This window comes from Suillus discolor (assembly GCF_016758755.1).
Source record: "Suillus discolor strain FC423 chromosome Unknown F5147scaffold_38, whole genome shotgun sequence".
Classification (NCBI taxonomy): domain Eukaryota; kingdom Fungi; phylum Basidiomycota; class Agaricomycetes; order Boletales; family Suillaceae; genus Suillus; species Suillus discolor.
The window spans coordinates 281,270-307,050 of record NW_024541285.1 but is presented as its reverse complement, the minus strand read 5'-3'; the positions used below and the strand labels follow the sequence as shown (position 1 = coordinate 307,050).

The 25,781-nt window shown below is 48.7% G+C and overlaps 8 protein-coding genes across 8 annotated transcripts; 4 read left to right on the top strand and 4 right to left on the bottom strand.

Annotated features, from left to right (window-relative positions):
- Nucleotides 1–78: 78 nt before the first annotated feature.
- Nucleotides 79–2,256, top strand: F5147DRAFT_702705 (uncharacterized protein; the record flags this gene model as incomplete). The annotated part of the gene is made up of 2 exons (XM_041437805.1): nt 79–104; nt 186–2,256. A coding segment is annotated over exon 2 (1,562 nt), but the record flags the coding sequence as incomplete, so codon positions are not given.
- A 42-nt stretch (nt 2,257–2,298) lies between these two features.
- On the bottom strand, nt 2,299–5,461 carry F5147DRAFT_702698 (aconitase family-domain-containing protein). The gene is made up of 12 exons (XM_041437804.1): nt 5,220–5,461; nt 5,051–5,159; nt 4,959–4,988; nt 4,743–4,910; nt 4,438–4,693; nt 4,106–4,389; nt 3,671–4,052; nt 3,247–3,621; nt 3,129–3,194; nt 2,668–3,074; nt 2,541–2,612; nt 2,299–2,482 (listed from the first exon to the last, which is right to left on the bottom strand). Exons 1-12 carry the CDS (start codon nt 5,396–5,398, stop codon nt 2,459–2,461), a joined length of 2,352 nt encoding a protein of 783 aa, XP_041291264.1. The 5' UTR covers nt 5,399–5,461; the 3' UTR covers nt 2,299–2,458.
- Nucleotides 5,462–5,966: 505 nt separating this feature from the next.
- F5147DRAFT_702692 (armadillo-type protein) lies at nt 5,967–10,275 on the bottom strand. The gene is made up of 20 exons (XM_041437803.1): nt 10,030–10,275; nt 9,793–9,977; nt 9,621–9,735; nt 9,402–9,574; nt 9,205–9,351; nt 8,955–9,151; nt 8,464–8,892; nt 8,387–8,408; nt 8,302–8,337; nt 8,162–8,252; nt 7,955–8,111; nt 7,674–7,900; nt 7,476–7,616; nt 7,177–7,419; nt 6,832–7,128; nt 6,737–6,778; nt 6,559–6,687; nt 6,290–6,508; nt 6,179–6,243; nt 5,967–6,128 (listed from the first exon to the last, which is right to left on the bottom strand). The coding sequence occupies exons 1-20, from the start codon at nt 10,087–10,089 to the stop codon at nt 6,026–6,028; spliced, it is 3,078 nt and encodes a 1,025-aa protein (XP_041291263.1). The 5' UTR covers nt 10,090–10,275; the 3' UTR covers nt 5,967–6,025.
- Nucleotides 10,276–11,887: 1,612 nt separating this feature from the next.
- On the top strand, nt 11,888–13,199 carry F5147DRAFT_775282 (uncharacterized protein; the record flags this gene model as incomplete). Its single annotated transcript, XM_041441695.1, has 17 exons — nt 11,888–11,962; nt 12,018–12,026; nt 12,079–12,108; nt 12,164–12,184; nt 12,237–12,266; nt 12,322–12,342; nt 12,395–12,424; nt 12,480–12,500; nt 12,553–12,582; nt 12,638–12,658; nt 12,711–12,740; nt 12,796–12,816; nt 12,869–12,898; nt 12,954–12,974; nt 13,027–13,056; nt 13,112–13,132; nt 13,185–13,199. 17 exons carry the CDS (start codon nt 11,888–11,890, stop codon nt 13,197–13,199), a joined length of 456 nt encoding a protein of 151 aa, XP_041291262.1.
- Nucleotides 13,200–14,682: 1,483 nt separating this feature from the next.
- On the bottom strand, nt 14,683–16,185 carry F5147DRAFT_761939 (uncharacterized protein; the record flags this gene model as incomplete). The annotated part of the gene is made up of 4 exons (XM_041440552.1): nt 14,683–15,120; nt 15,225–15,343; nt 15,401–15,518; nt 16,015–16,185. The coding sequence occupies 4 exons, from the start codon at nt 16,183–16,185 to the stop codon at nt 15,004–15,006; spliced, it is 525 nt and encodes a 174-aa protein (XP_041291261.1). The 3' UTR covers nt 14,683–15,003.
- A 1,408-nt stretch (nt 16,186–17,593) lies between these two features.
- F5147DRAFT_838103 (uncharacterized protein) lies at nt 17,594–18,051 on the top strand (the record flags this gene model as incomplete). The annotated part of the gene is made up of 4 exons (XM_041444128.1): nt 17,594–17,671; nt 17,727–17,747; nt 17,800–17,829; nt 17,885–18,051. 4 exons carry the CDS (start codon nt 17,594–17,596, stop codon nt 17,954–17,956), a joined length of 201 nt encoding a protein of 66 aa, XP_041291260.1. The 3' UTR covers nt 17,957–18,051.
- Nucleotides 18,052–19,080: 1,029 nt separating this feature from the next.
- On the bottom strand, nt 19,081–19,667 carry F5147DRAFT_702674 (uncharacterized protein). The gene is made up of 2 exons (XM_041437802.1): nt 19,645–19,667; nt 19,081–19,589 (listed from the first exon to the last, which is right to left on the bottom strand). The coding sequence occupies exon 2, from the start codon at nt 19,450–19,452 to the stop codon at nt 19,210–19,212; it is 243 nt and encodes an 80-aa protein (XP_041291259.1). The 5' UTR covers nt 19,453–19,589; nt 19,645–19,667; the 3' UTR covers nt 19,081–19,209.
- A 137-nt stretch (nt 19,668–19,804) lies between these two features.
- On the top strand, nt 19,805–20,743 carry F5147DRAFT_838102 (uncharacterized protein). The gene is made up of 6 exons (XM_041444127.1): nt 19,805–19,910; nt 19,960–20,381; nt 20,434–20,454; nt 20,507–20,609; nt 20,662–20,682; nt 20,735–20,743. The coding sequence occupies exons 2-4, from the start codon at nt 20,238–20,240 to the stop codon at nt 20,552–20,554; spliced, it is 213 nt and encodes a 70-aa protein (XP_041291258.1). The 5' UTR covers nt 19,805–19,910; nt 19,960–20,237; the 3' UTR covers nt 20,555–20,609; nt 20,662–20,682; nt 20,735–20,743.
- Nucleotides 20,744–25,781: the final 5,038 nt, after the last annotated feature.

The following is a 25,781-nucleotide window of genomic DNA, read 5'->3' as shown; positions in this document are numbered from 1 at the left end:
ATCTCATCTACATTCCTTTTAGACTTTGCGCAATCAACGCCGCCGCAGTCACGCAATTACGCCCATTCCATAGTTGACGAGGCTGTACGTGTCAGACTGACCGTCTAGATTCGAATTTCAAGCAACGTCGCATTTCATGATTTAAGAAATGAGACGGTACCCTTAATTTTGACAAATCACCTCACCTTCTTCAGGGCTCTGGTAGCTCAGCGCCAGGCGCGCATATACACCCAACGATACTATGCTTATATCTTTGATTTCACGCATGCCGTTCTTTGCCAACATTGACCATAATCGCAGAGCGGATTCCAACTTGATTCTAGGAAAAAACGGGCAACCGTCAATCGTGAATTCAGACCCTCCAGCAGGACCTGGAGATGCTTCATACGACCCCGAAGGCAGCCGCAGGACGGAATATGCACCACAGCCGGCCACTCAGACCAGTCCTGACCTCGTCAGTGCAACCGGAATACAGACAGGAGGCCAGTTGACACAGTCCCAGGCGTCGATGACTACTGTCCCTGCCTTGGCAATGTCCTCAGCTACGGCAACTGACACAATATCCTCATCGCTTAGCAGCGCGACGCCAAGTTCCTCGTTTTCATCACAGACACGCACCACCACTAGCAATCCACCCAACTCCTCAAGTAGCATCAGCACATCCACTCGTCCGACAGCACTCGTCTCCCCCGCTTCTATGCACACGTCCAAACCCGAGCTCTCCGCCCCGTTCTACGTTGCGATCATCCTGGGCACAGTCTGTGTTCTCGCTTGTTGCCTGGCTTTTCTAGCCTGGTGGCTGCGTTCGCGCGCATCAGCGCGAAAGACGCAAGACGACGACGAACTTTGGACGGCGAGGGATACACTCGAGGACGGCCCCGAGCCGAGCCTGCAGGTGCACACCCCGCACGAAGAGTCTGAGTTTTACCTCCCTGCGTCTCTCGTCCGGAGAAATACCGGTGGTCCTTTTGTCAGCCCCATAAACACGCCGACGACTGCGAATTTCTACAAAGCCTATGATCGGGCACCAGGGTACAATCCCTCAAGAACAGTCGCTGGCGACGTCTACCCACCCATGGAGCAACGACGACCTGTACTCGCGAATTCCGCAAGCGCGTTCAGCGTACAGGAAAGCCCGCGCACACTTGGTCGGCTGCAGGTAGCAAATATTGCCCCTGGTGACTTGACATCTGGTGACGAGTCAAGCCACGGTGGCCCAGCGTTTTACAGCACAAGGGTAGCCGAGTTGGGTCCACCGAGGAGTGGTGTCCAGTATTCTACGCACAGTTTCCTGCCACCGGAAGGAAATGGTCTACCGCATTTTCTCCCCTCGCCGAGCCATGCCCAGCGCACGCCTAGAGAGAGGCTACAGCCAGTGATGGAGAACACACCAGGCATCGGCCCTGGAGACTGGCACGACATACCGCTCCCTGACAAGGCTGAACCCAGGCCTCACGACCCAATAGTAAACGAACACCAGCCCCCGGAGGGTTGGGCCTCCGCCCTCAAGTCCAACTTCATGACCGCCTTCGGCACTGTTGCTGGCAACCGCGCCCAACGCCCATCTACATATGAAGAAAGTGACGTTCCACTGGGGTCTGCAAAAAACCATTGGCTACAGCAATTTCCGGATTCCGAATACGGCGTACCTCTCGATGGTCACGATCCACCGTCATACTCTGCAGAACCCCAGATGAACGACGACGACGTAAACGGACTGCGCATTCGTGGACTGGGTGGCCATCCTCGAGACCGAGTTTCGTCCCCCGACATATCGCAGTCGAACCTGGCTCCCAGCGATAGCCAGGTAACACTTCGCCCGGGCATGGCACCCGTGTGGACACAAGAGTCCCGCGTACCGTTGAAACACAACGCAGCTCCTATAGATATGGATAAGAGCCATGCCTCGCACGTCAGTTCCAGTAGCGTTTACACCTCTGAGTCTGTGGCAGCAGCCTCAGCGAACCTGAAGAACTACGGGTATGGGTTTACACAGTCGCACCAGGCGCTTGCTTCTAGTGACGCTCCGAAATCGCGCACGAACACTATGTACTCTGAACAATCCAAATTATCGTCGCGGAAGAGGGGTGGGCAGCGGAGACGTTCAAGGCCTAAACCAATTCGCCACGAATCATCGTCCGCGTCTTCGATGATATCCTTTGGATCAGACTTATTGCGTCCACCTCAACCTGGTCATCTATCCGGGAGAGAGAGTATGGCAAGAAAAGCGTTGCTGGAAAGAAGACGGAAGATGATGATGTACGAACCTTTGGACGAGTAACCTCCAGGATCGAAATGTTTTTAGGATTTGTCGTCCGTGTTATTACAAAGATATATAAACAAGTTGTCGAAACTATGATGTGAATGATCAAGGAAATAAGTATCGGAAAGCGAGGAATAGCTGAACATGGAGTCTACTGTGTAACATAGCACATGCTCCTTCCATCTATATCACCATTTACTGCTTGGCCTTGGCAGCCATCTATATCGACAAGGTCAGAAGGTGAACCTGCTACATACAAATCGAGAATTTAACATACCAGGTTAAGAGCAGAGCCTGCTTTGAACCACTCAATTTGACCCTCATTGAAGGAGTGAGCAAGAGAAATTTCCTGCAAGATCATCTCGTCAGCACCACAAAACGCCATACAAGAGCCAGTAACTCACATCCTTGCTACCATCCGCATGATTGGCAACAAGAGTCAAGTTCTTTCCTGGGGCAAAAGTTTCCAAGCCCAGAATGTCAACTTTGTCGCTGGGCTGAATCTTGTCGTAGTCCTCAGGGTTGGCGAAGGTGAGAGCAAGCATGCCTTGCTTCTTCAAGTTCGTCTCGTGGATACGAGCAAAAGACCGGGTAATAATGGCAAGACCACCAAGGTAACGGGGCTCAAGGGCAGCGTGCTCGCGAGATGAACCTTCACCGTAGTTGGAGTCACCGATGACGACCCACTTGATGCCCTTGTCGCGGTAGTAAGCAGCAGTCTGGGGAACTGGACCATATTCGCCGGTGATCTGGTTCTTGACCTTGTTTGCCTCGCCGTTCTCAGAGTTGATTGCACCGATCAAACAGTTTTCTATCCCAGGGTGAGATGAAAAAGTCTAAAGAATCACCAAGCAAGGCGACTTACGCGAAATGTTTTCGAGGTGACCACGGTATTTAAGCCAGGGACCACCAGCCGAGATGTGGTCGGTCGCTAGACACGATAATGAGGCGCAGTGGAAGGACTCCAAATGAACTTCACTTACTGCACTTGCCCTTCACCTTGATCAGAACGGGGAGGTCAAACGGTGTCTCGCCATTCCAAGCCGTGAATGGATGGAGGAGTTGAAGACGGTCACTCTTAGGGTCAACTGCGACCGAAACGGTAGCACGGTCTGCAGGAGGGGGCTGGAAGGTGTTTTGTCCGGGGTCGTAGCCGCGAGGAGGAAGCTCATTACCAGTGGGGTCTGAGAACTTGAAAGGCTTGCCATCAGAACCAATCAGGGTGTCCGAAACCGGGTTGAAGGTGAGATCACCAGCGAAGGCCATTGCAGTTACAATATCCGGAGAGGCGACGAAAGCGTGGGTGGCAGGGTTAGCATCGTTACGTCCAGTGAAGTTACGGTTGTAGGAGGTAATAACTAAAAACCATTAGTTAGAAAATGTAGTATAATGAGACGGAAAACGCACTTGAGTTAACCTCGCCCTTCTTAACATCTTTCCTGTCCCATTGACCAATGCAAGGACCGCATGCGTTAGCCAGGACGAGACCGCCGACCTCTTCGAAAGCACCAATTTGACCGTCACGTTCAATGGTAGCACGGACTTGCTCAGAACCAGGAGTAATCGTGAACTTGCTCTTGACACTGAGGCCATGCTCGGTAGCTTCGCGGGCAATGGAAGCAGATCGTGACATGTCCTCATATGAAGAGTTAGTGCAGGAACCAATGAGAGCGACCTTAAGTTCTTGGGGCCAGTTGTTCTTCTTGACCTCCTCTGCGAACTTCGAGAGCGGGGTAGCAAGATCAGGAGTGAAGGGACCGCTGATGTGAGGCTCGAGTTCTGAGAGGTTCTGGGCACAAAATATTAGTCCGGGACGAAGAGGACATTAACAACGTCACAAACAATCTCGATGTTCTGGTCGTACTCGCAGCCCTCATCAGCCTTAAGGTTGTGTGAAAAGCGCTGTGCGTATTGAGCAATCTCGGAACGCTTGGTAGCGTTGAGATAGTCGACCATACGACGGTTGAAGGGGAAGAGTGAGGTAGTTGCGCCGATTTCGGCACCCATGTTACAGATAGTGGCCATACCCGTGCAAGACAATGACTCGACACCAGAACCGTGGTATTCAACGATGGCACCAGTTCCACCCTTGACAGTGAGAATGCCAGCGACCTTCAGGATGACGTCTGCGATGGGTTAACTATGCAAGAGAATCAATTCAAGGACACGCGCACCCTTAGGCGTAGTCCAGCCTCCAATCTTGCCAGTAAGGTTCACACCGATGACATTAGGGCACTTCAATTCCCAAGGAATATCCGCCATGACGTCAACAGCATCGGCACCTCCAACACCACAGGCAACCATACCCAAACCTCCCGCATTAGGTGTGTGAGAGTCAGTCCCGATCATGAGTCCACCAGGGAATGCGTAGTTTTCCAAGATAATTTGGTGAATGATACCAGAACCCGGCTTCCAAAATCCAAGACCATACTGCAAACTAATGAGCAAATACAAAAACCCCAAGTCGCAAACAACCAACTTTTGCGGTGGCGGTGGCCAAGAAATCGTACACCTCTTTGTTGAGATCAACGGCACGCGCCAAATCCTTAGCACCACCAACTTGAGCTTCAATCAAGTGGTCACAGTGGACTGTAGTTGGAACAGCTGCTGTGTCCATGCCTGCAGACATGAATTGCAACAAAGCCATCTACAATTACGTCAGCGAGGGGTCATAGTAGTGACGTTATGAGCGGACCTGGGCGGTAGCGTCCTGACAAGCTACCCGCTGTTGATAAGGACAGAATGATTCAATGGTTACCCGGAGCAGAATGTGAACGTCTGACATACGTCAGGGCGGAGCTTGAGGTAGCTTGTGCCTCGGACAATGTCCTGGTTGTGAGGATCGTCCAAATGTCCGTACACTATTTTTTCCGACAAGGTAAGTGGGCGCTGAAGCCTGCGGAACAGTTAATGCATCAGAAGCCAGACTATAAGTGAAGTAAATGATTGCAATCACCTGTCACGGACGACGGCGAGGTTATCCTCAATACGCTGGTAGTTTATGTATGCACCCTTCTCCAGAAGAGACATTGGTACTTTGGTGTCACCAATTCTCGGAACAGCGGTGGCCATCCCCGCGGCCAGCCGCTGCAGCGAGCGCATCGCATCGCGCGTTGAGGAAGAGAGGATAGGCATCGTCGAAAAGACCGACGAGCAGTTGTGTGCGACGACAAGCAAGTTTGAAGAAAAGCGTGAGCTCGGCAATTCGCGTTCCGATATTTACCAATTTATGCTTGTGATTCATGGGAGCTTGAACGGCCAATCATAGTCATTGATTTGTCAGACTACGGAACCACTTACCGCTTTTGATAGTCTTTGCCGTCATTCTTTACCCAAAAGCCGCTCTTCCGCCGGCTTGCCAGGAACTCGCCCCAGGTATGTTCCCCGGACCAACCCTGACCAACCCCCGGACCATCCGATGTCACAGGTTTCAGACACATATATCCCTCCACAGCATTCAATATCGCCGACACACCGACGATTAACTTAGTTGACGACGGAGGCCCGTCGCACGATAGTATGGGAGTGTTCCCCTCTGTGCCAACCATCGCTGCGTGCTGTGGGAGCTAACTACGAGGTCCTACAGCGTGCCGGCAGTTATGGCCGCCACGCTCACATCAGCCCTTCCACGCCAATAACCGTGGTACTAGTACACGTTGACACTGGTAATGTGCTGACCGACATCTCCGATGAACACCGGTTCTTGAGTCAAGCGCGTTCAACGTCATGTCGCATTAGCGGACCATAGCAATACTACCCACATCAAATGTTAACAGAAGCGTATCCAAAGCTAGTGCCTTCCAGGCCCCGGGCGACAAGTGTAAACTGCTGTGCTGCTTCCCTCGTTTTCTTCGGTGATCGGGACCTACTCGCAATCAGTACAGGATTTAGCTCGTATGATCAGCATCGACAGACCCAATGATGGCTTTTACAAAAGTTCGCTTCGCCTCCGGGCTTGCCTTTGACTGGACAAAGTCATCCTACATCTATGTCAGACTTCCTCACAGACCAGTACTCAAGGCATACCGCAAACAAGATATCAGTCATCCAGGTTCTCGTCTCTGCAGGGAATTTAGATGCTACTATGGATAGCAATTCGATCAGATTCTGCGTCGCGGATCTTGGCGCCACACCCGCGAAGCCACATAAGATAGCTCGTAGGATCGGCCGACCATGCCCTTGAATTAGCATCGTACTTGCATCTCCAAGATCATCACTACTGGCTGTTCGCCTTATGAGCGTTTCCTGACATCAACGAGTGAGAGGTGGTAACATCAGTACAAAACCACAAGTACCAGAAAAGTGCATGTCGCCACAAGCGAATATCGCTCTTGCAACGACAATGAAGTCACAGCGCATTGCATCAACGCATCGAGGGCGCCGGGTGGCAGTCGATAAAATCCTACGAGGAAATGCTTTGCAATCTAATTGATTTCAATTAGCTTTGAATTGGGTCTCTAATTCCACACTCACGGTATCCATGCATCCGAAAAAGGCTTGCACGATGTCAGGATTCTATAATAAGAAACCATCAGAACTCGTTCAAAAATAGCGCAAGGCACACCCACAGCCTCCATCGCTCCAGGCTGTCCCAGTACTCCTAGCGATGCTTCCAGCAGTATTGGCAATAGAGTCGATATCACCCCAAGAGCCTCAGGACTCGGTGTGGATTTGAGCGTTGAGGTTGAAAACAACGTCGGCGGATCAAGCTGTATGACGAGCATGTTTGCCAAGGACAGCCATACAGCCGTAAGCTGCCTCTGGCATGCAAGACATACGATCTCAAAAATCGGAGCTGCAGGAAGCGAAAGCAGGGTGATATCCGATGGCAAAGAAGTTATCGAACGGAAAAAGTCACTCAATGCCTTGTTCAGTGTCAGCCGAATGATGCATAAAAATACACCGGAACATACATCCGAGACACCAGCATCCGTGGACCAGTACCTTGCTATATTTCTTATCGTGTTGAACAGGTCTTCCCGAACTTTCACCATCGTGTAGTCGTCACGTGCTCGTTGTAGGCGCTCAGCCTCGGCTCTCTCTTCGGGCGATTCATCAAGGATGAGCAACGAGTCTTGCGTGCGCGTGAGACCTTTGGCTACCCCTGACAATGTCTGAAGCTGGGAAATGATAATGAAACGAGTTTCGTCCACAAGCTGCAGAAGACAAAACGATTCAGCTTGTAGGAAACCATGTCTAACTCAATGCGAACCTGAGAGGGACCGTGCAGGGCTTGTGCAAGTTTTTCGATTACCGGGATAACAATCGCCTGGATGGGTGGAATCTCCTCTTCAGGTGGTAACGCTTGTATTACGCTAGCGATTGATTGAAGAACCTTGCTCTTTTCGGTATCCTGGGCATGTTTGCATGACATTAGTGAAGATACAGACCATGCATGAATCTCACGGACCGGGATACCACTCAATCCGGCATGCAGCTCCGCAAACGCTCCAATATGGGGCGCAAGCGCAACACGATTAGCATCGCACAGATCACGAAGGGCATTTGCAGCCGGCAGGCATAATGCAGGCTCCGGTAGAGCAGCGACGACGTAAGAAATGGCGTTCATCAAAAGAGATGGAGTTGAGGTGGGTGTCGGTGCATTGGTTTGAGTTGTGAACCATGTTGAGTACACCGCTGAACACAGAAGGTCAGGAACACAATCATGAGTCGGGTGTGCGATGCTCCTACCAATCAAGCCAAGCATAGTCCTACGTATTCGATCCTGACCTGAAGTTGGCAAACGACCGAGCACATCAGGTCCAAACAGCCGAGCAAGGAAGGGGTTGTCTTCCAACGGTACCGCTTCTTGAATTGACATGATACAGTGCAACGTGGCTTCAATTTCCTGGTAGTATGTATTAAATGAGTATCATATAAACCAAAAGAAGTGCTCACCTCCCATCCTTGCAATCCATTCGGTTGTGCAAAGCGCTTTTGCATGTCCTCAAGGAAGTACCCCAACATGTCATTTCGCAGGATGTAATATCTAGGGATGAATCAACATAAAATACAGCCACGTCGATCATCTTATTCACGCATTGATCAGGGTATCACCGACATCCCTCCGATACCTGCAAATCGTCAACGTCATGTGAGTTGATGAACGTTGCTCTCACTCACACTTGAAATCTGTCAACTTCATCTACAAAGGATTTCGTTTCAGCACAAGGCAGGCAAACGTGATATAAATCTATCACCTTTTGCCCAGTAACTGACAGTACGCTGGTCTGGCCACATTACCTTCCTTCTCAGAATCTCTACAAGTTGAACGTATACCGCATTCACGACGCTCCATTGTTCCTTTTCCTTGACATCAAGAAGTGAAGATATACCGTCCTGATCCTCAGCTTGGTCTTCGTACTCCACGCTCCACAACGATTCCTGAAAGAGGTACCAAAAGCCAAGAGTCATCTCGCTCTCCTCTTCGTCGACACCGTAATAACCCGATAGTCCGGTATATTTCAAAAGGAGGTGCAAGAACTTTTGCACAAAGTAGGCGCGCCGGTAGGGTGTCCCGGGTATGGGTTTCAACGATGTGATGTTGGAGGCGAAATACATGGTGGAGTGGTCTCCTAATGCAACCAGTAACTTACAAAGTGAATGAGACACACCATCAACTGAACCAGCTGGATGTCGGATAATGGTGAGTAGTCATATCGAGTGAACATGTACAACAACCGAGGCTCACCGCGATCTCCATGGGCATCAAGCCAAACAAGAAGCGGCTCTGTCAACGTGCTTGTCCCCGCGCCTCCAGCCAACGAAGACCTCGTCATGATCTCCTGTAAAACATCAGAAGCCACTGAAAAAGCCGACTCGTCAAATCCGGAGTCTGGCGCGGGCGTCATTATCGTGATCAACAGTGGTATAATAGGTGTAATGTCACTTGTGCGACGCGTTAAGTTGAAAACTGAGCAAAGCATATGAAAGAACATTACTTGGCCCGTAAGGTGTATATCCATGCTTGGAAGCACTTGAGTGCGGATTGTAGTTCGGGCAATATGAGAGTCGGCCGAGTGATAGATGTTATTACAGCTTGGATGACCATCGGAGAAGCGTCCAGAAGAGACTGGTGCATTTGCATCCTAGAACGGAATTGGTGATAACGCAGAGGGATTCGATTCGTTGCACTCACTTACTAGACCCTAGAAGGTCGGCTGTTTCGACCTCTTCAGCGACTATGGTAAGGAAGGCAAGGAGTTGTTCTGGAGGCATGCCAGAGGAAGAGAGAGAATTGACTGCCGCCACTATCCAGTCTGGCCACCTTGAGGGTGAACCCGGCGCGATGCGGAGTGCAAGTGATGTGATCTGCAAACGATCACTAGACAGACTTTAATCTAGAACTTGTACTTACTGCAACAAATAGTTTGCGGCAGACTACCTTGCCCTTGCCAGTTAATATCGAGTGTGAGGTCAGCTTGAGTAGTAATTCTCGTAGATGTTCGGCGTTTTCCTCAGGAAATGAATCCCTGCAGCAATAGCAGCTGATCAGTACCATTGCAAAGAGGAAAAGGTGGAGCACTTACCAATCACGCATAATCTTAACCTGCGCGGTATGTGCGCCAAAGAATTGCACATTTGGGTCTGGATGTTCGAGGAAAGGTACAACTAACCCCCATGCCTCGGGTCGTCTCTGAATCTCAACTAGCTCTTGCTGAATTCGCCGTTGATCCACCTGGGCATGTGCACTCGAATATGCTTGTTGTATCAACTGTGGAAGTGTCGTAAGAAATCTGCTCAAAGTGCAGATTTGAAGTACGTACTTGAGCTGCTTGTTGCACATCGGGAGGAGACAAATCTGGGAGGAAATTTCCGGACGACATTGCATATGAAACGGGCAAAGATTTCAAGTGAAGAAGCTGTTAAGTTGCAACCTGTACAACTGCCTATGGGATAGACTTCACTGGCAGAAGATCTCTAAATTGACGGAAGAGAAGGGTGGCGGCGCGTCTATCCTAAGGCCTAAGGACTGGATCGGGTGTCACTGAGACAAGCATGTTCTTATCAATCAACAAACGGGCGTCTCTCATCAATTTACCACTCTCATGATTATATTCTAGGACTCTATGATGCAACTTCATTACGCTACGCGGTTCAAATCATGGCCAGAGATTTGTATACAAGTACGAACGACATGCGATGCGCGGATTACAAGTTGGATAGAAGTTCTCCTGGCCTGAGGACTACAAATCACCTTTCGATCTCGGGCTGAAATTCGACGCGGTGGAGGTGGCCCATGCATGTCAACATGCGATTCTAATTTCATGACCAACGTTGCGATTCACAAACTCGCCACGGAAATTTTTCACTGAACGCTTGTTCGTGTCCGTGCTGTGTGTAGTGTACCCTAGGACTATCGGGATCCGGACAACCCCCTTGGACATAATGTCAACACCTAGTTTTAAAGCTCGAATTTCCTTATTGCTGCGCCCACCTTGACAATGACATCCTCCGAAGCCATGTCATGTTGACCACGCATCTGCTCTCTGAAATTAGAAGACAAAAAAACCATTACATTCCGTGGACTACTCGCAGCGCTTCATCAATGTCCAGTCAGTTCGGAATATCGAATTGACGCTGTGAATATTGACACCAACCACACAGTGGAATCATTGTCATCTTGGCATACATCCCTTCAACTATTGGATGCGCTCCGCTGATGTAGTGGATACAGAAGCTGTCCCTCGTATGATCGTATCGTCTTCTATATACTCCCTTCCATCGACAAAATCTACCACAACCCAATGTATTCAAGCCGCACGAATGCCTGGCGCGAAGTGCTAAGTCACTATAATTTGTATTTCAATGACTCTAGTACATTGATGACTAGACTATACAGAGCTTATAGATAGCCTTTAGCCAGAACTGAGTCATAGGCGAGTAGCAATTTCAATAGGGGATGACAAAACCAGCCAGCCCGTCGGTGCACGAGACAGCTGGCAAAAGCCCAAGACATCTGCAGCTTATCTTGAGGCAAGGCCAAGTTTGTGGGTCGTTATATAAATCGACGTGTTCAAGATGTGTAATTGGTCGTAAAAATGTAGTGTATGACATTACGATGTTCAAATCTAACTGACAAGTTTTGCACAGACCTACGGACCCGGGCCGCATGGGAACTTGGATTCCCAGACTTGCTGTAAAATCAGCCAAGGGTTTCTTCACAACTCATGGCGAGTTTCTTGCGGACAATATTAATTGCTGCATTCTATGGTGTCCATCAGTCTGTTGAACTTGGAAGAAGTAGTAGCATAGTGCGAACCTTACATCTGGTGATACTTTTTTTTCGCTCGCGAGTTCAAACCGAACCCGACCGTCCTGGGAATTCGAATTTCTAGCAGTCCCGGGCCGGACGGCGACAGAACAATTTGTAACTACTATCAACTTGTATTTCGCGTTCGCTTACTGGCCATTAAGACTGTCTAGCTCATCACGAATATTGCAATAACACGTATACCTTGATGGCCAACACCCGTGGACGAATACTAATGAACTGTCTAGACTCGCTGATTCAATGCCAGCAGTCCGACCATATCCAACATACGATTTTACATCAGTATAAAACAGACAGTACCAACATCCAAGTGCCCATCCATTCTCCACAAGTAAAATCAATTGATCATTATGTTTATCCGCCCCTCTACTGTTCTCGTCGTCGTCGTCGGCCTGATGGCCCTCATGAGCGCTGGAGCGCCAGTGGTAAGCCTCGCCTCGCTTTAGATTGTATCATACTCTCATAATACAATGTCCGCAGGCTGTTATCGTGAGCCTCGTGTTGCCTTCAATCATATCATGTTCTCATGCAATGTCCCCAGGATGACATCGACAAGCGCGGGGCACCCCCTGTAAGCCTCGCCTCGCTTTAAATTGGATCATACTCTCATAGCACAATGTCCGCAGGCTCGTAGGACTTCTACCATCGTGAGCCTCGTATTGCCTTCAATTATATCATGTTCTCATGCAATGTCCCCAGGATGACATTGACAAACGCGGGGCACCCCCTGTAAGCCTCGCTTTGCTTTAAATTGGATCACACTCTCATAATACAATGTCCGCAGGCTCGTAGGACTTCTACCATCGTGAGCCTCGCATCGCCTTTAATCATATCATGTTCTCATGCAATGTCCCCAGGATGACATTGACAAGCGCGGTGCACCCCCTGTAAGCCTCGTCTCGCTTTAAATTGTATCATACTCTCATAATACAATGTCCGCAGGCTCGTAGGACTTCTACCATCGTGAGCCTCGCATCGCCTTTAATCATATCATGTTCTCATGCAATGTCCCCAGGATGACATTGACAAGCGCGGTGCACCCCCTGTAAGCCTCGTCTCGCTTTAAATTGTATCATACTCTCATAATACAATGTCCGCAGGCTCGTAGGACTTCTACCATCGTGAGCCTCGCATTACCTTCAATTATATCATGTTCTCATGCAATGTCCCCAGGATGACATTGACAAGCGCGGTGCACCCCCTGTAAGCCTCGTCTCGCTTTAAATTGTATCATACTCTCATAATACAATGTCCGCAGGCTCGTAGGACTTCTACCATCGTGAGCCTCGCATTACCTTCAATTATATCATGTTCTCATGCAATGTCCCCAGGATGACATTGACAAGCGCGGTGCACCCCCTGTAAGCCTCGTCTCGCTTTAAATTGTATCATACTCTCATAATACAATGTCCGCAGGCTCGTAGGACTTCTACCATCGTGAGCCTCGCATTACCTTCAATTATATCATGTTCTCATGCAATGTCCCCAGGATGACATTGACAAGCGCGGTGCACCCCCTGTAAGCCTCGTCTCGCTTTAAATTGTATCATACTCTCATAATACAATGTCCTCAGGCTGCCAGGACTGCTATCATCGTGAGCCTCACATCGCCTTCAATCATATCATGTTCTCATGCAATGTCCTCAGGCTGCTCTCGACTAGGTTGACGTAAGCCCAGCTTCGCACCAGATCACCCTGTTGATCTTACAATGTGCACAGCTGAATAACTTGCATGGTCCTCTTGATGTTGTTGACTGATGCACTCGTGCCTCACTTCCACCAAACGCACAAATGCCAAAGAAATCATAGATAGTTTTGCCGATTGCTGTTCAATTTCTTGACTTGTAATTCCTAGTGAATAACAACTACTATTTCTGTTCTTCAAGTTGCCTGGTGACTCCTAGCAAGCTTATCACGCGCACATGCACGACCTCCAGCCGCATGTTCAGTCTGACTACCCATGTCAGCGCAAGAACTTTGGTTCAGGTGCACATGGCTCGCAGCATCCGGATTCCGGACGGATTCGCATACCAGACAAGGCAAGTTATCGCGAAACATACCCATAAATGGCCCTCGGTCCCTGTCCCATTGCAAACGATGAACGTAAATGCTAATGCCCCGATTGCGAATAGCAACTATCAAGAGAGATTGGTGATTGAACTAGCCCCACTCCGAGTCGGAGGTGACGAGCCTCGGGAATTTTCAAGACGAACAACTTGTAGGAGAGCCGCAGCATCCAGTCGAACGTCGAACACCTATCCACCAACTCCTCGGTTCCAACGTAGAGATATACCCTGTGAGCTGGCTTGCTCACATGAATGACTGAATTGCATATTATATTACTTGCTACCGCATATAGTGTTGCGCTGAGCCAGCGAGGGAAGATGACGATACGCATTTTGCATTTCCTGGCCGCTGATGCCTCAGGATATTCGACACATGCACATCCGCGAGCGTCGAAATGGTAGTAAGGCCTCCCTTCGATGAGAACCGATCCGATGTCAAAAAGTTGGTCGATCATTGATTTACTGGTGCTAGGAGCACTGGTGACGATAGTTGTCTATCGTACTAAGCACCACGACTCGGACATTCTTTGCATCCTCACTGGTAAATCTTCTCTTCATATCGACTGCAGTCACAGGGCTTGCTGATGACTCATTACAGGACATTACATATGGCGCGGACGGACAGTGGTCAGCGATTCGGAGAAATTTGTTTAGGCTTGTAAACTCTACAAGATTTTCCATTTTTCGCAGTGTCCTCTGGCTAGCTCCGAGTCTGAGTCTCTTCGCTTCAAGAATCAAGATATGTGCTGGCGATACGGGTTGATGGTGTCAGCTCCCATGAGGGTATGAGCACGCTATTGAGGTTAGTAGGAGTCCGCGACATCAAGGAAGGTGATACTGGGGGGATTTCGGATTCTATGATGCGGCACGGCGAGATGAGTAGAATTGATCTCTAGTTTTTTTCGCGGTGTCCTATGGCCAGTTCTCCCGGTGATATTCCTGTGAGGTTCGAGGCGGAGAGCGAGCGTTACGGGTTGTTTGCTCCCATGATTTCACATATAACAGGAATTCGCCACTCTTCATGCATAAGATCAAGGGAGCTAATAGGGTAAATGGGATATCGCACGTGGACACGTTTCGTCGAGAGAAAGGAATGAATTAAATTGAATTTCGAATTGCACCATGTTCAAACTTAGATGATCGACGTCGTCGGTCAAGGATATAAAAAATCTCACTTTCCCGTATACACCAAAGCACGACTAACTGACCTTCTCAAACGCCTTGAACCAATCCTTCGTAGCCTCAAATGAACCCTCGCAACTTCAACTCCATCATTTGCATGTGACTCTCCGGGAAAGGATAGCACATCTACTGTCCTTTTTTTTCCCCTTCCCGGTCTCATTCTCATTCCCACTCCGAAACTCACCCCTCCCCTTGATCGCACGATAAAACCAAAAGCCCTACCCCCGAACGACCCTCAGATCATCTTCGCCTATCAATATCAGCACCGGTGCTGTTACATTGTTGACGTGCGTGATTGGGGATGCGGTGAAGAGGATGTTGTATGTTTCAACTTTCTGGAGGTCATTAGCGGGAGTGTGAGCGTTGGCATTCGCAATGTAGGATAGGGATGTGGGTGACGTGTAGGAGTCAGTCGGTGGAAGAAACATTCAGGATCAACCCGATCAGAAATATTGCGAGTTTGCTTGCGGAGCGATGCTACGTTGGGTATTGAGCTATCACTGTATGCGCGCTCGAAAGTGGGCATCAGCATTATCGAGGCATGTATGTTTGAGCGTGCTTGAAAAACATATTGTGGAGAAAAAGATGACATACAATGAGCAGCGACAAACTCACCATGACTGCCTCCCATCATGAGCTGTCTTATTTCCTCTGAAACGCCCCTTTTAACAAGTTCCCTGACGCTTTCCGCGACGTCTTCGACGTCCATGCCCCCACAGTGCCCGAAGGGTATCTGTTGTGTGAGTAAGTTATGAAGGATTGTGGTCTGGAAGTTGTGATTTGGTATAGGGGAGAGAAAGAGGGACGTGCATCCTTCAAGCGCTATGTGACAACAGCCGGAACGAACGCAGTAACGCAGGATAGTGACACTGGTTTCGGGCCACCACCTATAAAAGCTTTCTTAGATTGGATTGGGAGTGTTTCCGTTGGTGCGCAGGCGGTGATGGGTATGAGTGATCAGGCGAAGGCGGAGTTATGTCGGAAATTCAAGTTTCCTAGAAGGATCTAAGAAGTTGTAAAGGACTCTATGATGCAACTTCATTACGCTACGCGGTTCAAATCATGGCCAGAGATTTGTATGGTAGAATGACATGCGATCCGCGGATTACAAGTTCTCCTGGCCTGAGGACTACAAATCACCTTTCGATCTCGGGCTGAAATTCGACGCGGTAGAGGTGGCCCATACATGTCAACATGATTCTAATTTCATGACCGACGTTGTGACTCACGGACTCGCCACGGAAAATTTTCACTGAACGCTTGTTCGTGTCCGTGCTGTGTGCTCTAAGACTATCGGGATCCGGACAACCCCGAGGAGGACCGAATCTTACGTAAAGCTCGAATTTCCTTATTACTGCGCCCACCTTGATTTGAATGACCATCCTCCGAAGCCATGTCATGTTGGCCACACACCCGCTCTCTGAAATTAGAAGACAAAGAAACCATTACATTCCGTGGACCACTCGCAGCGCTTCATCAATGTCCTCATTTGAATAAGTTCAGAATGTCGAATTGACGCTGTGAATATTGACATCAACCGTACAGTGGAATCATTGTCATCTTGGCATACATCCCTTCAGCTATTGGATGTGCGCTCCGCTGATGTAGTGGATACAGAAGATGTCGCTCGTATGATCGTATCGTCTTCTATATACTCCCTTCCGTCGACAAAATCTACCACAACCCAATGTATTCCAGCCGCACGAATGCCTGGCGCGAAGTGCTAAGTCACTATAATTTGTATTTCAAGGCATTGATGACAGAGCTTATAAATAGCCTGTAGCCAGAACTGAGTCATAGGCGAGTAGCACCTTCAATAGGGGATGACAAAACCAACCAGCCCGTTGGTGCACGAGACAGCTGGCAAAAGCCCAAAACATCTGCAGCTTATCTTGAGGCAAGGCCAAGCTTGTGGGTCGTTATATAAATCGACGTGTTCAAGATGAGTAACTAGTCATAAAAATGTAGTGTATGACATCACGAGGTTGAAATCTAACTGACAAGTTTTGCACAGACGGACAGATCTACGGACCCAGGCCGCATGGAGACCACCGGGAACTTGGATTCCCAGACTTGCTGTAAAGTCAGCTGAGGGGAGGGCGCCTCTGAGAATCTTGGCCGGTCTGGGACAAAGTCTGGGAGCAAGTCTGAGACAAAGTATGGGACATCCGCACCTCCAAGCGGAGTATGAATGTTTCTGTATCCGTCACTGTTTCTCACTTGCTCATTGTCTGCAACAGCGCCAAGGACCGACTTCCGTCACTGTTTCCATGCCGATGTCCCATACTTTCTCCCATACTGTGTCCCAGATTCTGTCCCAGACTGGTCAAATCCCTAACATTCTGGCTGAGGATAGGTGTTGCAGTGCCTCATGACGAGTTTCTTGCGGAGTCCGGACAATATTAATTACTGCATTCTACGGTGTCCACCAGTTTGTTGAACTTGGGAGAAGTAGTATGGTGCGAACCTTACATCTGGGGATACTTGAATTCGAAATTCGAATTGCTAGCATTCCCGGGCCGGACGGCGACAGAACAATTTCGATATCTACCAGTCAACTTACTATCAACGCGTTCGAGTTCGCTCACTGGCATTAAGACTGTCTAGCTCATCACGAATCTTGCAATAACACGTATACCTTGACGGCCAACACCCGTGGACGAATACCATCGAACCGTCTTGAGTCCCACTGATTCAATGCCAGCAGTCCGACCATATCCAACATACGACTTTACATCAGTATAAAACAGACAGTACCAACATTCAAGTGGCCAACATCCTCTCCACAAGTGAAATCAACTGATCATCATGTTTATCCGCCCCTCTACTGTTCTCGTTGTCCTCCTCGGCCTGACGGCCCTTGTGAGCGCTGGTCCAGCACCAGTGGTAAGCCTCGCTTCGCTTTAGATTGTATCATACTCTCATAATACAATGTCCGCAGGCTGTGAGGTCTTCTAGCATCGTGAGCCTCACATATCCTTCAATCATATCATGTTCTCATGCAATGTCCCCAGGATGACATTGACAAGCGCGGGGCACCCCCTGTAAGCCTCGTCTCGCTTTAAGTTGTATCATACTCTCATAATACAATGTCCTCAGGCTGCTAGGAGTAATGTCGTCGTGAGCTTCACGTCGCCTTCAATCAGAACCTCACTCCCACATCACCCATAAATGCCAAAGATATCATAAATAGTTTTGCCGATTGCTGTTCAATTTCTTGACATGTTGTAATTCCTAGTGAATAACAACTACTATTTGTGTTCCTTGGCTGGTGAATCCTAGCAAGCTTATCACGCGCACATGCACGACCTCCAGCCGCGTGTTCAGTCTGACTACCCATGTCAGCGCAAGAACTTTGGTTCAGGTGCACATGGCTCGCAGCATCCGGATTCCGGACGGATTCGCATACCAGACAAGGCAAGTTATCGCGAAACATACGAATAAATGGCCCTCAGTCCCTGCCCCATTGCAAACGATGAACGTAAATGCTAATGCCCCTATCAAGAGAGATCGGTGATTGACATTGACCTCAGGTCGTTTGGCATCTTCGCGTGAGTAAATTCGTGTGATGTGGCCATCAGGCCAAACGTCCCATTCAATATCGCCACTAGTAGGTGCCTGGGGTTGGTGGACAGCAGAGGCGCGTGCAGTTGGATCAGTCGCGTCAATACCTTATATGGATTAATCACAGCTCCAGCCTTGAACGTGCTGATGGTACTTACTAGTAGCAGGTGTGTTCGTGTCCGTGCTGTCCGTGCTGTGTGCTCTAGGATTATCGGGATCCGGACAACCCCCTTGGACAGCAATCACACAATTTCAACACCGAATCTTAAAAGATCGAATTTCCTTATTGCTGCGCCTACCTTGACAATGACCATCCCCCGAAGCCATGTCATATTGGTCACGCATCTGCTCTCTGAAATTAGAAGACAAAAAAACCAAAATGCAGCCGCAGGGACCTCATCTTGTATTCAGATCTTTTTCCGTCAAGAGTTACCTTCAATCTTTAGAATACGAGAAGTGAGAACGAGCAAAGGATATTTGCGATGAATGTCTTTACTGTACCATACGTACTTCGCGGTTCGAATTTCAGACCACATTGCACAACCGCCAACGATTGGCCGTTTCAAGCGGATCGCGAGAGACTTGCGAGTGTTTGACTGGTCCCGGTCAGCGCTTCAGCAAAGGTGGTTCGTGTGTGCTGTACAAATTTCTACCGCACTATGCTGCAATGCATCCCCGATAGTATTTCGGGCTGAACTATTTTGTAGCTCTGCCAGCAGAACGGGCAGACCCTGTCAGAACGATATTCTGCCAGCGTGGCAGATGGCAGAATATGTTGTTTTTATTGTGCTAGAGGTACGAATTACATGGAGACGACCATTAATGGGTTTGAAGAACTTGAAGCATTGCTTCCCTCGTCATCACCCAAAATAGTTGAATACCAATACAAATTTCCGAGCCTGGCTGGATTTGACTGGGTCACTCGAGCGCCAAGTCACTGATTTGTATGTCAAGGACCCTAGTACATTGACAAGACTGCCTGTAGTCCGGACTAGGTATTTCAGAGACGCCTTCGTGAGTGCAAACAGTAGAATCTGGCAGGTCCACAGCGGTCGAGTCCATTGGCAGGCAAGCACAGAGGATGAGAAAGCAGGTTGAGTCATAGGCGAGTAGCACCTTCAGAAGGAGATAACAAAACCAGCCAGCGGGACTGCCAGCCCGTCAAATTTCAATGCACGAGACAGGGCAAAGCCCAAAGCATCTACAGTTGATCTTCATGCAAGGCCAAGCTTGAAGATCGCTATACAAATTGATGTGTTCAGGATGTGCAACTAGTCGTAAGAATGAGCTCATACATTGTACTACTGGCATGAGTTGCATGACGATGTTAAAATCTAACTTTGCACAGTCGGATCCGGACAGATCTACGGACCGGCCCGAGAGAGACTACCGGAAATGTGGATTCCCAGACTTGCTGTAAAGTCAGCTGATCAAAGGTTTCTTGCCTCACGACGAGTCTCTTGCGGACAATATCAATTACCGTATGCATTCTACGGTATCCGTGGAGTCCATCATAGCATGGTGTTCAGAAGCTGGCCTTCAGACCTAGTAAAGTTTTAGAGTGCGTCTATTATACATTGATCACTGATACATTAAACTGTATGGTCTAGAAGCGAACCTTATAGTATCATATCCAATGGTCTTCGCTCGGGTTGGGTTCAAACCGAACCCGACCGTGTCGGGAATAATTTCTAGCAGTCCCGGGCCGCAGAACAATTTGTAACTACTTTCAACTTATATTTCGCGTTCGCTCACTGTCTAGCTCATCACGTATCTTGCGCTACCACGTATACCTTGATGGCCATCACCCGTGGACGAATACCATTGAACTTTCTTGAGTCACTGATTCAATGCCAGCAGTCCGACGGACTCCGACCATATCCAACATATGACTTTACATCAGTATAAAACAGACAGTACCAACATTCAAGTGGCCAACCTCTATCAACTGATTATCATGTTTATTCGCCCCTCTACTGTTCTCGTTGTGCTCCTCGGCCTGACGGCCCTTGTCAGCGCTGGAGCGCCGGTGGTAAGCCTCGCCTCGCCTTCAATCGTATCATATTGTTACACAATGTCCACAGGATGCTAGAGCAAAGGCCCTTGTAAGCCGTGCCTCACGTTATATTGGATCATATTCTCATACAATGTCCACAGGAGGATGAGAAGCGCAAGACTCCCCCTATAAGCCCTGCCTCACCTTAAACCATACCATATTCTCATACAATATCCACAGGCTGCTAGAAAGACTGCTCCCCCTGTAAGCCTCGCCTCTCTTTAAATCATATCATATTCTCATACAATGTCCTCAGGCTGCTAGAGAGATTGCCATTGTAAGCCTCACATCCCCTTCCATCGTATCATGTTCTTATGCAATGTCCCCAGGAGGACGAGAAGCGCAAGACCCCCCTGTAAGCCTTCCTTTGCTTTAAAATCATATCATATTCTCATACAATATCCACAGGCTGCTAGAAAGACTGCTCCCCCTGTAAGCCTCACCTCTCTTTAAATCATATCATATTCTCATACAATGTCCTCAGGCTGCTAGAAAGATTGCCACTGTAAGCCTCACATCGCCTCGAATTGTATTATATTCTCATACAATGTCCACAGGAGGACGAGAAGCGCAAGACGCCTCCTGTAAGCCTCACCTCGCCTTAAATCGTATCACATTCTCATGCAATGTCCTCAGGCTGCTCGCGTCACAGATTACTAGGCCGGGGTTGAGGTAAGCCTAGCTTCGCGTCAGATCTCACCTTGTTGTTCTTACAATTTGCATAGCTGAATAACTTGCATGGTCCTCTTGATGTTGCTTGATCAACGCACCAGTACCTCACTCCCACCAAACGCACAAATGCGAAAGAGATCATAAACAGTTTTGCCGATTGCTGTCCAATTTCTTGACAGGTTGTAATTCCTAGTGAATAACAACTACCATTTCTGTTCCTTGGCTGGTGAATCCTAGCAAGCTTATCACGCGCACATGGCTCGCAGCATCCGGACGGATTCGCATACCAGACAAGGCAAGTTATCGCGACACATACCAATCAATGGCCCTCGGTCCGTGTCCCATTGCAAACAATGAACGTAAATGCTAACACTAACATGAATGCTAATGCCCGATTGCGAGTAGCAACCATCAAGAGAGATCAGTGATTCAACCACTCCGAGTCAGAGATTACGAACCTCAGGAGTATTTCTTCGATTTTCAAGACGAACAACTTGCAGGAGAGCCGCAGCATCCAGTAGAACGTCGAACACCTATCCACCAACTCCTCGGTTCCAACGTAGAGATATACCCTGTGAGCTGGCTTGCTCACATGAATGACTGAATTGCGTATTACTTACTACCGCGTACAGTGTTGCGCTGAGCTAGCGAGGGAAGATGACGATACGCATTTTGCATTTCCTGGCTGCTGATGCCTCAGGATATTCGACACATGCACATCCGCGAACGTCGAAATACTGGTAGCAAGGCCTCCCTTCGACGAGAACCGATCCGATGTCAAAAAGTTGGTCGATCATTGATTTACTGGTGCTAGGAGCAGTGACGATAGTTGTCTACCGTACTAAGCGCCACGACTCTGCATCCTCACTGGTAGATATTCTCTTCATATCGACTGCAGTCACAGGCTTGCTGATGACTCATTACAGGATATTACATATGGCGCGGACGGACGGTGGTCAGCGACTCGGAGAAATTTGTTTAGGCTTGTAAACTCTACATGATTTTCCATTTTTTCGCAGTGTCCTTTGGCCAGCTCCGAGTGTGTTTCTCTTCGCTTCAAGAATCAAGATATGTGCTGTCGATACGGGTGGATGGTATCAACTCCCATAGAATTGATCTCTAGAATTTTTCCCGGTGTCCTGTGAGGGTCGAGGTGGAGAGCGAGCGATACGGGTTGGTTTCTCCCATATTTTCATGTATATCAGGGATTCGCCACTCTTCTTCCATCATGCATGTGATCAAGGGAGCTGATAGGCTAAATGGGATATCGCACGACACCAGATCGCGTTGTTCCGAATATCCACGTGGACATGTTTCATCTAGAGAAAGGAATGAATTTCGAATTACGCCATGTTCAAACTTGGACGATCGTCGTCGGTCAAGGGTATAAAAATCTCACTTTCCCGTATGCACCAACGCACAACTAACTGACCTTCTCAAACGCCTTGAACCAATCCTTCATAGCCTCAAATGAAACCCTCGCAACTTCAACTCCATCGATTGCATGTGACTCTCCGGGAAAGGATAGTACATCTACTGTCCTTTTTTTCCCTTCCCGGTCTCATTCTCATTCCCACTCCGAGACTCACCCCTCCCCTTAATCGCGGGGTAAAACCAAAAACCCTACCCCCGAACGACCCTCAGATCATCATCGCCTATCAATATCAGCACTGGCGCTGTTATATTGTTGACGTGCGCGATCGGGGATGCGGTGAAGAGGATGTTGTATGTTTCTGGGGGTCATTAGCGGGAGTGTGAGCATTGGCATTCGCAATCTGGGGGAGTTGGATGTGGGTTACCTGTAGGAGTCAGTCAGTGCAAGAAACCCAGAATTCAGGATAAACCCGATCAGGAATATCAGTCCTCGTTGTGAGTTTGCCTGATAAGATGACGGGGTTGCGGAGCGATGCTACGTTGGGTGTTGGCCTATCACTGTATGCGCGCGCGAAAGTGGGCATCAGCATTGTCGAGGCGTGTATGTTCGAGCGTGCTTGACAAAGCCTATTGTGGAGAAAAAGGGGACATGCGATGAGCAGGGACAAACCCACCATGACTGCCCCCCATCACGAGCTATCTTATTTCCTCTGAAATGCGCCTTCTAATAAGTTCCCTGACGCTTTCGACGTCCATGCTCCCAGTGCCCGAATGGTGTCTGTCGTGTGAGTAAGTTATCGAGGATTGTGGTCTGGAAGTTGTGATTTGGTAGGGGAGAGAAAGAGGGACGTGCATCCTTCAAGCGCTAATGCGACAACAGCCGGAACAAACGCAGTAATGCGGGATAGTGATGCACATTGGTTTCGGGGCACCACTCGTAGAAGCTTTCTTAAATTGGATGTTCAATGAGGAGTGTTTCCGTTGGTGCGCGGGCGGTGATGGGTATGAGAAAAACTTCTTGTGCTCTCAGGCGAAGGCGGACTTAAACAAGACTATTCTTGAAATCACTTTAAATCATCGCCTGGGGTATGTTTCACCGTCATGTTGAGCGCTGAGCGATGTAACACAATGTTCTAGTTCGGAGCGGAGCTGAGGTGTCTTGGCTATCATGATGAATGTGTGTTTCTTGAATGGTCTGTCGAGGTAGATTCAGGATGTGGAACGGTACGAAATGGTTGCATGATTGCGCTTTGTCTGGTATGGTGTATACATGTTTGGACTCGGAGAACGTCGGTCACCAAGCTGCACGGGTTCATGACCATTCCTTCGATAACTTATTCTACACCTGTAAATTTACACCCCTCTACTTGACCGCACACTAGACTCGATCGGGTGTCACTGAGACAATCATGTTCTTATCAATCAACCAGCGGGCGTCTCTCATCAATTTGTCGCTCTCATGATTATATTCCAGGACTCTATGATGCAACTTCGCGGTTCAAATCATGGCCAGAGATTTGTATGCTATGAACGACATGCAATGCGCAGATTTGGGAATGCCGGACTCGTTACGAAATTTTTCACTGGACGTTTGTCCGTGTCCGTGCTGTGTGCTCTAGGACTATCGATACCCATTGATGCATCGGACTCTACTCGTTTGCGAAATCCTCCTAGAGATATTCAAGCTTGTCAATGCAACCCAGGACCCAATCGTCGTGTCGTATCACAAGGTGTCATTGGCGTGGGCATCCCTTGCAGCACTTGCAAATCTACGACGTGTCAAACATTCCACGAACTCGCAATGAGTGACCTCTGGTCCACCGCTAGGCTGTGTGACAAGGTTGCGTCCAATGATATACTGTACGGTAGAGGTGAGTGCAGAATATCGTGCCCTGTTCATCCTCTTTCGTTCATTACTATCTCACCGAGCACCTAAACACAGCGCACCTGGTATAACCCTCCTTACTTTGACGTTATCGAACCATCACCGGCGAATGAAGCTTGCCAATTCTTGTGTCACACTGCCCATGTACGCTCAATGCATATTGAACGAGCATCCGACTAGGATTTTCACCTTCTCTCAGTCCTCCCGAAAAAGACATGCATGTTCCCGAGACCGTAGTCGTTATTCACGGCTCTATGTCCGAATAGATACCTGCAGTCTTCTGCTTCTTTATGACCCAGGTCATTGTTCCGGACCTAAAATTAATTGATCCGGTGTACTGCTCTCGAACATTTATCGTTGATGCACGTCGATGCACTACAACAGATAAACTGCCCATTCTACCTGACAGTGTCCGTTTGTGCAAGCGACTTGTAACTGTCTTGTCCACCTTTCGACTAGGCAGCATGGAAGCACCTCTCCAACCTCTCACAGTCACGGTTCGTATGGAGAATATAGTCCCTTCTGCATCAGACAATGATATGACCTTCGGACCCTCCCTCAACCTCTCCTGTGAGGTCTTTCTTTCCTGGCAGAAACGGCTGCATACATTACAACACTCATCCCTTCGCTGAAAAAATTTAGACCTTTATTTCCTTGGGTAGACGCTGAGCGGCTTTTTCATGCCATATACCAGCGTACAGTGTGCCAGACTCTTGAGCACACTAGGATGCAGTCCTGCAGTTCGGGAGGTCAGGATCCGGACAGCTCTTGGACAGCAATCACACAATTTCAAGACCGAGTCGCAAAGCTCGAATTTCCTTATTGTTGCGCCCACCTTGACGACGACGATCCTCGGAGGCCATGTCATGTTGGCCACGCATCTGCTCTCTGAAATTAGAAGACAAAAAAACCATCACATTCCGTGGACTACTCGCAATGCTTCGTCAATGTCCTTATTTGTCATTTGAATAAGTTCAGAATGTCGAATTGACGCTGTGAATATTGACGTCAACCGTACAGTGGAGTGTTTGCCATCACGGCATACATCCCTTCAACTATCGGATGTGCGCTCCGCTGATGTACTGGATACAGAAGCTGTGGCTCGTATCATCTTCTCTATGCTCCCTTGCGTCGACAAGATCTACTATACCCGGTGTATTTCAGTCACGCGAACGCTTGCGCGAGGTTCGGAGCCATCTGGAACATCTCAAGTCTTCCGCAGTCCTTGATCGCTAAAATGCAGCTGCAGGGACCTCATCTTGTATTCAGATCTTTTTCTGTCAAAAGTCACCTTCAATATTTAGAATATGAGAAGTGAGAACGAGGAAAGGATATTTGCGATGAATGTCCTTACTGCACCATACGTACTTCACGGTTCGAATTTCAGACCACATTGCACAACCGCCAACGATTGGCCGTTTCAAGCGGGTCGCGAGAGGCTTACG

Coding starts and splice junctions, on each gene's coding strand:
- F5147DRAFT_702698 (XM_041437804.1), bottom strand. CDS start 5,398: ATGCCTATCCTCTCTTCCTCAACGCGCGATGCGATGCGCTCGCTGCAG. Junction 4,911..4,958: donor GTCAGGACGCTACCGCCCAG/GTCCGCTCATAA, acceptor ACGTAATTGTAG/ATGGCTTTGTTGCAATTCAT. Junction 4,053..4,105: donor ACGACCAGAACATCGAGATT/GTTTGTGACGTT, acceptor TTTTGTGCCCAG/AACCTCTCAGAACTCGAGCC.
- F5147DRAFT_838102 (XM_041444127.1), top strand. CDS start 20,238: ATGACTTTACATCAGTATAAAACAGACAGTACCAACATTCAAGTGGCC. Junction 20,382..20,433: donor TCAGCGCTGGAGCGCCGGTG/GTAAGCCTCGCC, acceptor CAATGTCCACAG/GATGCTAGAGCAAAGGCCCT. Junction 20,455..20,506: donor ATGCTAGAGCAAAGGCCCTT/GTAAGCCGTGCC, acceptor CAATGTCCACAG/GAGGATGAGAAGCGCAAGAC.
- F5147DRAFT_702674 (XM_041437802.1), bottom strand. CDS start 19,452: ATGACTCAACCTGCTTTCTCATCCTCTGTGCTTGCCTGCCAATGGACT.
- F5147DRAFT_702692 (XM_041437803.1), bottom strand. CDS start 10,089: ATGTCGTCCGGAAATTTCCTCCCAGATTTGTCTCCTCCCGATGTGCAA. Junction 8,893..8,954: donor TGATGCCCATGGAGATCGCG/GTGAGCCTCGGT, acceptor TCCGACATCCAG/CTGGTTCAGTTGATGGTGTG. Junction 7,129..7,176: donor CGGATGCTGGTGTCTCGGAT/GTATGTTCCGGT, acceptor ACACTGAACAAG/GCATTGAGTGACTTTTTCCG.